Genomic DNA, 12001 nt, shown 5'->3' with positions numbered 1-12001 from the left:
GGTCCTCTTTGGTTCTTTTACACCTCTTGTCCTTTGACCTTTGACCCCCAGCTTCAACATCCCAACTCGTTTTCGACACCCCCCCCCCCACGTCCCGAATATCGTGACCGTACGTCGAGCGGTTAAGATTTGTGCCCAACTGTTGACGCACGGACGCACGGCCGGACGGACGGACGCACGCGCATGCGATTCTACAAGCTGCATCTGACTATGTCAAATGAGCTAAAAAGGGCTGCATCATAGGTGGAAGATCATTGCATTAGAAATATCAATGATTCACTTTCGTAATGTACCACTGCATAAATCTGAACACTCACTTATTGCATGAGTGATCAGTGTAGCACTTTTGTGCTTAAAGTGATTACGTCACCGTAAATATTAAAAAATAAAAAAAATATTTCCACTTTTTCACAAAATATAAGTAATTCTGTTCACATTTTATGGTTAAAATGCTGCATTATACTTCCTATTTTAGTATATTGTTTGATGTGAACATACACTCGTGACCCATACATAGCCCATAGCAAGCAATTAATGTTGACAACATTAATTCAAATCGTCCAGGTTTTTTGGATTTTTAACTAGTTGAGAAACAATCTTATCAGGTAAGAATTTGACGATTTGTTTAGTCCCGTTAGTTCTTTCTTTTAATGTAAAAAATCGGCAATTTTTTTTTTACAAATTTTACCATAGAAAATTCGTGACGTAGTCCCGTATTTAGTCCGTAATTAGGTAACTACTAAAAACTGTAGCACTGCGAACTAGCAAAAGTATTTATAGACATCTGCTATTAAATTTACTGCAGTGGAGACGGCAGAGAACATACAGCAAAAAGAGCTCGCCTGGAGCTAATTTGGTTAGCAACTAATGTATTTCTGGATACTAGGTCAGCTGAGCAAGAATACCTTACAGTGTTGGGACTGGCCAGTTACTGATACGCCAAATGCTATGCTTACACTGATGAGTTTATTTCCAGCTTACTTATAACGCAAATGACCAGACACCGCTGGTGATGAATTTCTTCTGTGTATCCACCTTTTCACATGTATGCTTTCCTTTCACCTTTTCCACCCCATTCCCCTATTCCATCTCCTCCTCCTCCTCATTATCATCATCATGATCATCACCAATCCTACTAGTACTACTACAGTACTATACACTATTCCTCTACTCTCTCCCACTCTTCTGCTTGTACCACATTTAACCCCTCCACTTCCTGTTCTCACTTCTCTTGAACCTCCTCTATCTCACTCTACTAACTCCATTTTCCTCACCTCATCGTCTGTCATCTCTCTATAAGCCAGTTCGTCGTTAGCCAATAGGGCTGTGTGACCTCACAGGTGACCAGGTCATTTGTGACAAAAATCGATGAAATGTCGAGTGCGGCGTGCATTCTCGGTTCAGTACATGTATGTACATGTATTCTGTGTACGTGCCCACGCACGCACGCACGCACGCACATGTGCACACACGAAGACTGTAGCATTACAACGACACAGATGCATGCGTATGTGTACTGTGCAGTCGAAATATTAAATATTTTGTCACAAATGACCTGACCCAAAAGAATTCGTGGCAGAGTTCGCGCATGCGCAGACTGTAACTACAAACTGGCTTGTTCCTCATTCTCCCTAGCTTTAAAGCGATTATTGCGCGAATTTTCCAGTGTTTTCCCCACTTTCATGATACCTACCACTATTGCTTGAGTAACAGCAATTGTCTAGAGTAACGATATGTCTTAGAACCTTCGTATTCACCAAATCCAATGAAATCATGTACGATTACAATTTTGCGTTCTGTTTCTGTTTACCGTTGCCATCTCTCGGAGTTTCTCGCGGTAGCGCGAGACATCTATCACGGTGCCATACCATCATACCATCAAACCGTAGAAATCAGGTCAGAGTGTAAACACAGACGTTCATACTAGCGCAACAGCAGTGTAGTACTAATGCCATGTAAAGTCTGTTATTAGAGAAGCTTGTGGATTGCCAGTCAGATAGTAACACGGGAATGACAATGACAGAAAGTGCTCTGAATTATTGACATAAAAACTCAATAATATTTACCAAACAGAATTGCACGCCCTTTTGTTATAATTATGTGCACTTGTTTAAAGACGCCATTTGTGATTTTGAGAGTCAGGACACGATAAAATTTATTGCTGGTATGATGTGGTTAAATCAATTTTTCTATGCTATAACTGCATAAAATCTTGGTGTTTTGAATGTTGGTATAATCATTGATATTTCCACCGTCAGGTGAGACTCTATTCAGCTATATTTAGTTTTTCTGAGCCAAAAAATTTGCAATAGTCATTTTAAACCTGTAATACACCACCATCCCCTCCACTTCTAATTAAACTCCTCTTTCATGCTCTACCCTTGTCTGTTCTCTTCATAAATATTTAACTGGTACCAGAGATCTAATTCAGAGCGCTAGTTTTTTTCAGTCAGCTGCTATTGATTTTGTTCATTATACATTCTGGGAACATGCGCTCTCGCAAGAGAAATACTTCTGACTGACAGACTGTATTAACAGCAATAATTCAATTCAGCTCAATACTATTACAGTATTACTATAAAAATTATTTATCACCACAATTAGCAAAGATACAATGATACAGAAAATGAGCTATACGAATGCCTTACTTGGGCTTTCTGAAGATCTTGCCCCAATTCTGGCAGGCCTGCCCGACTGTGGGGGTGTAAACGATGGGCATACATTCTTCAATGTTCTCACACAGTACTTTGTAGAACAGCTTCTCATTACGGTCCTGAAATGTACAAGTGGAATGATAGGCATAATAACTACATGCCCAAGTACAATCTAGCACTGAAACAAATGCAACACACATATTATATACCTCTGCTCTGCAGCTTTTCTAGCATAGCCAGCCATCCCTGCCTTTCACTTACACATGTATCCCAGTACAAAACCCTACTAATGTTCTGCGAATTCTTGTGCACGGTCACATATAAATGATATAATACACACCCTGGGTTTATAGGCCATATGATGCCAACTTTAAAAATAGATAAATCGGACAGGTCTTTCATTGTACCCTGCACCTATGAATGACATCACCTTTTTTGCCAATAGCTTTAGCTAGCCAACGACAACCACGTAGTAGTAATGAATGCCTGTACAAGTTTGTTTCCAAAAAATGGTGGGTGGCAACAGTACTCTGCAATACAGCCGCCTATCAACGAATCAATGTCTAGAACTGTTAAGTGTTATACAGCACTGCCAGCAAAAAATCGCTCATAACCAAACATATCTGCCTATCTTCGCCTTTTTCATCTTACTCCGAAATGTTAAATGTCATTATTGACTTTCAAAATAGAAATGAACAATAATTTTTTTTACATATTCTGTCACCCACAAAATGTCATGCCTGTATTTTGCAATGGAACAGCTAACAACACAAGCTTCACTACCGTTTCCATATATATTAATAGCATTTTAGTAATGAATCCTTGTTGCAACATCCAGACAGCAAATTTCTACAGTAGGCCCTATATCGTCAGACACGCTGGCAGTATGTGGCCATGTCGTCAGCCGATGTACAGCAGCTGTAGCAGCAACAGCAGAACCCCTGTAAAGTACACACACAGCCACCCAGTAACGCATAACATAACAGTCACTGCGTACGCACAGCCAGGATGTGACCAAAATCAAACCTGAATAATTTCCATAGGGCTAATTTTATAAATCAATGAAAACGTGGTCAATCATGCTCGTGTGCACATAAATGAACGCAAGCATATCTCCTGTCCCCACCACGAGATCATACAGATCTGTCTGGACCCACTGACTAGACTGCATGCATATATGCCTCCACATGTTATCAACTGAGAACAAACATCAGCCACTTTTATAATCATCCACACTGTCTGATTACTGTAAATGTCACAAGATTAACATTACCCCTTACAGATATCACGAATTCATACATGTGCGTGTGTGAGGCTTCTGGAAAGTGCATATTTTGTGACCGACTTTGGTGTCAAGTTTTTGACCTGATACGTGTGTAACGTTGAATTATATTTGAATGTATAAAAGATGATATAGAAATCCAAACTTGTGTGGTAACCTGAATAAACTTTAATATATGCTCGCACACAGTGTGTCCATCTTGCACAGAGACAAAAATACGCTTAACTCTCCCGACCACAACCAGACTCCCCAACTCCTACCTCTCTGTCTCCCCTGTCTCTCTAATCTCTCTTCTATATATTACCCCCAAAACCCCTACATCCTGAGCGCACATGTCACCCGTTCTCCCAGACCGCGTCCTACCTCCATTTCACAATCACAGGCACTTGGACCGTTTCAATATAAAATGATGTTAATAAATACAACTTGTCAGTAGCCTACTACTACAGTACCAGCAATAGTCTTAATGTTTGATTTGACCTAATAACTTCACTTCAACACCGTTCAACTACCGCTGCAACACATAGCGCCGCACCGCATTGTGCATGCACAAATACACAGTAGATAGGAGAAGGTAAGAAAGCGTGTTCACAAAAATTCCAAGAACGCTCACTTTTGTCGCAGCACTAGAGAGAAATACACGTCCAAACGCCATGATATTTGCCATCTGTGTGTAGCTGAAATGATCACTTGCTTCGAAATATACGTCTTGCAACGTGGTACCACATACTTTACCCAGAATTATATGAAAATCCTGTTCGAATTGCCGCAATTTCCATGAAGCCGATTTGTAACGGACAAGTACTGAGCAATGGCGGCGCATTGCCTCTGGGAGGAGTTGCATCGCCTGCCCAACTCAAAACGAGCGGCTATCGTATTTCGCACAAGTGACGTCACACGGGCGACTATCGTGATTGGTCAAAGGATATAATAGAGCAGTTAGGGATTTCCGGACATGTTGGTCCGTTTACAAATCGCGCTTCATGGGAAATTTGCGGCAAATTCGAACAGGATTTTTCATATAATTCTGGGTAAAGTATGTGGTACCACGTTGCAAGACGTATATTTCGAACAAGTGATCATTCAGCTACACACAGATGGCAATATCATGGCGTTTTGGAACGTGTATTTCTCCTCTAGTGCTGCGCAAAAGTGGAGCGTTCTGGAATTTCGTGGAACACGCTTTCTTTACCTTCTCCTATCTACTGTGTATTTGTGCATGCACAATGGCGTGCGGGCTATGTGTTGCAGCGGTGTATTGAACGGCTGTTTGAAGTGAAGTTATTAGGTCAATCAAACATTAAGACTATTGCTGGTACTGTAGTAGTAGGCTACTGACAAGTTGTATTTATTAACCATCATTTTATTATTGAAACGGTCCAAGTGCCTGTGCTTCACAATGACCCTAGAAACGCGCCGATCTTAAACACATTTTACATTCTGCTATAACATTCAATGTAGCCGCCAACAAGATATGCGCGACGCTGTGTCTAGATAGACTATTACTAAAACAAGAGCCGCAGAGCGTCTGGGCCTCATCTGGGGTCTGTTGCTACGGTTTATGAACGTTCATTTTCAGTCGTGCGTAGTGACACATTTGTTAGGCGCAGATATGCAGATACGCAGTTGCGTACACATCATTGTTAGGACACGCTCACTATCCTCCCCCCTATGCGATTTTGGTTTATTTTATTAAATGCTGCTTGCCTTTCACTTCAATTTGTGTCATAGATCACGTGTTTGAAATAAGGCATGCCGTACGGCCCGAGGCCGCAACTTTTGGCGCTGGGCGACCAAAATTAAAGTTTCGCACGCCCGACGGGCAGGCAACATTCGCCTGCAAAATAACTTATTTCGCCGCCTATTTGTGCTTTACTTTTCGTGTTTAAAAGCCGCCACTATAAATTTACACACGAGTTCTCCTAGGCTAGAAAACTGGCTTTTGGCTTTCACTACGCGTATCTGTGGTGATCAGGCGGCTTGTCGTATTCGATTTTTGAAAGACTGGCTACTTGATCGGTTTTGGCGGTTCACCAGTTTTCTACTTAAGAAGAACAGAGAACTAGTCTGCGCTGCAAGTGGCGGGAACACAGGAATCGTCTGACAGCGACCTCCCGCTTGTATAATTGGCATTTTAAACAAATAAGCGAGCCCATGACTTTGTTCTATCTGGTATAAAATAACGCGCATATTCTGCACGAAACAAGAGACAAGTCTAGCATCTGACTGCGGTGGGATGAGAAAGCGTTTTTTAATTCTTCCGTTACTGTATTTATGCGGGTTGGTGCGTTTGAGAATATGTGTATGACTTAATATCCGTGTGAACTTTAATAAAGCTATTTTCGGAATATATTTGAAAACGTTGCCTATACGTGCAGCCGCTAATTTGTACTCGTCCGTGCGGCATGGCTCTAACACATGTACTTAAAAAGTCGTTGGGAGTTCTTGACGTATTTTATGCGGCGCAATACATTACAATTACTTACGCGGTCACAATAGGGTAAAAACATGCCATCGCGAATTGCGGATGCTAAATACCGGGAAAATGTATTCCCTGCTGGGCATAAGTCCTTCACAATCTCACTTAGGTGAAACATATGTAAATTTATGACTGCTAACTAAGTGTTCCACACTTCAAATTTTTGAAAAAAGAATTTTGGTTTTGCATATATTTTACTTGTATTTATTGAATTTGTACTTATGAGGATTCCTTATTTGCACCACAGTATCAAGCATTGTATTTTGATGTTTTTACTTAAACTGAGGTGATTTATTTTAAAAAAAGTGTACCTGTTTTTCATTTAAATAAATCTTTGTTAAGGAAAATCTTTTGTTCTCAATCATTTATGTAATCATAGTATCTTGAATCATACAGATAGAATACAATTACTATGATACATTAGCACTGTATATGAGCATTAGCACTAGTAATACCTTTATTTCGACCTTTTAAAAATGCTTATTTCCAACCATTATGCAAAAACTTGCAGGGGGCGAGCCAATATTCTGCGGGCCGTAAATTGAAAAGTGCTTGCCGGGCCCTGTTAGGTGTCGGCAAGGTTTTCCTACGATTTCGCCGAACACTGCATATAGAATTTCACAGCTTATCTATTTTTATCTGATCTATTAAAGAATTCAAATATGAGCATGGATCCTCTCCAAGTTAACTTAGAGGGGGCGGGGAGTCTTCTCTCCCACCTCTCCCCAACGCGTCCCACCTCCCTCCCCCTGCCTCGCCACTTCACTCCTCCCTTGCCTCTCACTTCCACCCCTATACCTCCCAATCTCCCTCCCCCTGCCTTCGACCTCCCTCCCCCTGCCTCCCACCCTCCACTCCCCATTGCAACATGCTCCGCACGACCTTAATTGTACCCCCGTTTCGCCGCTCGCATACACACCGTATTCACCGTTTTCCTCTGTTCCCGTTTCTCATATTTACTCTCTCTCGCTCTTTATCTTATAGACTTTCTTCTCTCTCTCTTAATTATTAAAAAAAAATTTAAAACCCAGCGATGATGCTTTTACTGCCCCCTCAATTAATAATTTGTTCCTATTGCCGCTTCGAGTAGTTAACATTTTATAAGAAATCAAATATATATAGTGTCTGCTAATATTTCTATTGATAACAGCTTATGTTGCGATAACTGCGTAAATTGGATACGCACGGCCATATGCTACATGATATACTGTTAGATTCAAGATGAAAAGTAAATTATTATATATTATATGGGTACTAGTTATTATCTATTCGTTTAACAAGTTACATGAGAATACAAATCTAATTAAATAGGCCTATAGTGCCGCGAGATGGCGCGTGCAAGTGTACTCAATAATGCAAGATGGCATCTGCCCTCATTCCTGAAATCCTACAGTAGGTACAGGACAAAATCCAAGTAAGTATATTCAGGCAGGTGAATAATTTCGCTCAGGCTGTGAGTTAAACGTGCATGGCCAGGTTGTGGCAGGCCAACATTATGATTTAGATGCGTGCCCGTGTTTTTTGCCTCCATGCGAGCATGTCACTGATTCATACATTCAGCTTCAGGCGCCAGGGGCAGGGTGCTACTAGACAGACTGCTTGTTTAGAAAATGATATGATTTTAAGTGAGCGTAAACCTGTTCAACACAACATTTGCCTTTTGCAATTAAACTGTGCAAAACTGTAGGCCCTCAGCATTGACAGCAGGTATGGGCTCTAATAATAGCAAAAGCAGTTCGATCCTTTGTTATAACAGATCAACACAATCAATGTTTACCCTCCTCATTTGAGTGGTCAAAAGGTTATTCCGACACTTAATCGATGTCGCTAGTCAGTGGAAACAGCCATATATTTCATGGTCCTTTCATAAAGCCATAAAAAGTGCTGAGGTCACCGCTGAAAAAAAAAAGTTTTTTCAATCGCTGCCGTCAGGACCATGTCCTCAGAAAATGTCTAAAATCTGCCCTGTGCCACTGACCTTTGACCTGTTGACCTCCAATTTCGGCAGCAGTGATGGCTTTTCTACCATGATGCTATACAACCGACTGATTACGGAGCCTAGGTCGACGCCGTTTAGATTTTTGCCGCAATTTCTTGGCATTTCCCCCTTATACTTAAGTTAAGGAGGTGAATAGTTTCCCCCTTCTTTTTACACTCTGACCTTTGACGCTTTGACCCCCAGCTTCGACATCCCAAACTCGTTTTTCGCATTACCGCCCCAGTCCCGAATATTCGTGACCGTACGTCGAGCGGTTAAGAATTTGTGCACCACTGTTGACAGAGTTCGAGACGGACGCTCGGTACGAGACGGACGGACGACGGACGAGGCATGCGACATTCTACAAGCTGCATCTGACTATGTCAGATGGAGCTAAACAACCCCTAGTCTAGCTCCGCTGACTAATTTATGCAACATTTGTAAAACATGTGTTACACGTGAACTAGGAGTTCGTTTCTCTTCCGTTTTCAGTCACAGCCCAAAAACATTCTGACAATGATCCACCTCTAATATCACTGCAAATAGCATGAAAGGTTAGCAGGCAATAAAATCTGGTAAAATGTTACGAAAACAGTACTGCAAGTGCATTTCAATAGAACCAAGTGACAAAATTTTGAGTTAATGATGGCACCTCTGACCTTAACAAAAAGTTTTGGTGTTATTTTAATACGGTACCTAGTGATAGAATTACTCTAGCAGCATATTTTTTGCGGTTTACAGAATTTATCCTTTAAACTACTAGCTCAACTACAACCATACTTTTATATTTATATCATGGGTGAATAAAATGCGTTTTTATACACAATTCTGATTACATGCATGTAGTCAGTAGGTGTCCAGGATGCTTTTAACCTGAAAGAAATTTTCGATGTTAACCTACTAACTTTTGTACTTTGACATAATAAATACACATTTGTCTAGATAAAAAAGGAACAAGGCAACGTTGGGTAGTCCTCTAGTTCCCTATGTCTCTGAGATTAAGAGCTTTCATTGCAACTGAATGATAACTGTGCAGAATGCTCCCACATTTTAAACTAGAAAGGGCAGTTGTCGCCAACTACATGTATCCCCCGTGTTCTCCCCAAGATGTGTAAGTATACGAAAGTTTGCGTCGTCGCTAGGTCAATTAGGGGCCGAGTTATAGGTGGAAGAGGAAATATGATCAGGTCAAATAAAGGTCGCAGTGACCTGGTTTGGTACGTTGCGCACCTTCTCCCCAAGATGTGTAAGTATACCAAGTTTGGTAGCGTAGGTCAAATGGGGCCGAGTTAGAGAGCGGAAGGGAAAATATGATCAAAGTCAAGGTAAAGGTCAAATAAAGGTCGCAGTGACCTGGTTTTGGTACGCTGCTCACCTTCTCCCCAAGATGTGTAAGTATACCAAGTTTGGTAGCGCTAGTCAATTGGGCCGAAGTTAGAGAGAGCGGAGGGAAATATAATCAAGGTCAAGGTAAAGGTCAAATAAAGGTCTGTGTGACCTGGTTTTGAAACGCCTGCTCACCCTCTCTCCCAAGATGTGTAAGTATACCAAGGTTAGTAGCGCTAGTGTCAATTAGAGGGCCGAGTTAGAGAGCGCGAAGGGAAATATGATCAAAGTCAAGGTAAAGGTCAAAATAAAGGTTCGCCAGTGACCTGGTTTTGGTACGCTGCTCAACCTTCTCCAAGATGTTGCTAAGTTACCAAGTTTGGTAGCGCTAGGTCAATTAGGGGTCGAGTTATAGAGCAGAAGGGAAATTGTCTGCGGCGGCGGCTGGGGAGACATGAAACCATCTAGATAGTATCCCCGCCGACTTCGTCGCGGGAGATACAATGACTGCACGATATTTAACACTCTAGGGAGAACTATGCAACAAAAAATACAGTTGCCAAGTACTGCAAATAAATATAAGGTAACCATAACTACTGCACCTGTAGTGAACTTATGTAGATGTATCGGTCAAGATCTGACCCCCAGCGGCCAAATTCAGCCATAACTCGCTTTGCTTGCTGATCCTGGGTGAAGAAGACAGGTGGCAACAGCCCATGGATTCCTAGCATTTGCCTTTCCTTCAGTGTGAAGGCCATGCCCTTTGAAATAGGAATAAAAATGTTATTATGTTGCTCACATCCATGATCCATATCACATAACTGTTGAAGTACAAACACGTACGGTAATGGCATATATATATATGCAGATACGCAAAAACATACTATATTATATACAAAAACATCAATTTGCAAATCGATCAAGTAAAACGATCAAAAACACGTCGTCACCAAACATCGATCTACTTTCGCTTGATTTCTTCGCTAATTTGCAATGGTTTAATGATGTTTTATTTCATGAAAGTGGAGTACTGTAAATTATTGATAGGTCCGACAGACTTTCTGCTTGGAAATTGCAATGGTCCGTTTTTGTCACCGGTATTCTCCTAACATTAACATTAGTCGTATTAAAGTACTAGATATTAATATTAACATTATGCCTAATTTCATTATTTTTCTGACAACGGCCCCCAGAATGAGCTATATAGTGAAAAGTAAATGAATATGAATGAGATTTTACAAATTAATTTACCAAGATATAGCACTCAATTACGAATGAACTACTCTCTTATTTTTATTTTTTTATATATACCTTTAAGGATAGACAATATTTTAAATGGAGATAAGAATGGAAAATAAAAATAAAAATAAAGATACAATTAAATATAGCCATTTATGCAAATAGCATACAAATGCAAGCATGAGCTGCTGTGGCCAATCATGCTATTTCAGTCTGAATAGGAACCTCTGGGAAACACTAGGGCTCAAATTTCACAGCAAATATGAGAATCTATGAGTCAAGTTGCCTGTCTGCAGAATACAGCAGTTATAAGAAACATTTTGCTTGCACATATATGCAGTCTATAACGTGTGCACGGTACGTGTGCACCTCATGCACCAGTCTGTACTGTGTGCACAATATGCACTGCATGCACCTAAAGTATTAGGTGTCAATTCTCGAGTGTCTCGCGAATCTCACCGTGTGCAGGGTCAACAATTTATGTAAGTTTTTGGTCTCGCGAGGCAGCGAGGAAAATATCTGTCGTGTCTGATGCACGATACTCAGTGGCGGCGCATTTAGATTGGTTCTCACTCAGTGGCAGCGCATTTTGATTGGTTCCGCCATTTTGATCAGTCACATGACCTACAATGGCACTCGCTCGTAAGATCCGTGATCAGCATGAACCTCACCGTGTGCGGGGGTGTGAGATTCCTGCTGAGCACAAAATTCACGCTCCGTGCTCAGCACGAATCTCACAGTGTGTGGGGGCCTTAAGCCAGTCTGTAATTCACTGAGGTATACCAATTTAATTATAATGAATTGATAGTTGATACGCACCAAAAAAGTTGGTCTTCCATAAGATGTGATAGTTAAAAATTTGCCATGCTCTGTCAATTGTGGAAACTGCCGTATGGAATTCTTAACCTCCCTTTAAGTGAATCTGGTATCAAAGGCACTTCGTGTCTAGCATTTAGCCTATATTGGTTACTAGCTGCGGGTACCCGCTGCGCTGGGTAAAATCGTTCTACTAATTCATACTACTAATAATTGGACACAATAGG

At 41.0% G+C, this 12001-nt stretch overlaps 1 protein-coding gene across 1 annotated transcript in view; it reads right to left on the bottom strand.

Annotated features, from left to right (window-relative positions):
• Positions 1–12001, bottom strand: part of LOC106813565 (NADP-dependent malic enzyme-like) — a 38965-nt gene that overhangs the window by 24977 nt on the left and 1987 nt on the right. The window contains exons 2-3 of the mRNA XM_014817733.1: positions 10322–10480; positions 2649–2773 (exon numbers count right to left, since the gene is read on the bottom strand). Of these exons, the coding sequence (XP_014673219.1) occupies positions 2649–2773; positions 10322–10480 (284 nt within the window). The remainder of the gene's footprint in view (positions 1–2648; positions 2774–10321; positions 10481–12001) is intronic.

The sequence above is a fragment of the Priapulus caudatus genome, unplaced genomic scaffold (assembly GCF_000485595.1).
Source record: "Priapulus caudatus unplaced genomic scaffold, Priapulus_caudatus-5.0.1 Scaffold792, whole genome shotgun sequence".
NCBI classification, from domain to species: domain Eukaryota; kingdom Metazoa; phylum Priapulida; class Priapulimorpha; order Priapulimorphida; family Priapulidae; genus Priapulus; species Priapulus caudatus.
The sequence above is the reverse complement of the archived record's forward strand: the minus strand, read 5'-3'. Positions and strand labels throughout refer to the sequence as shown.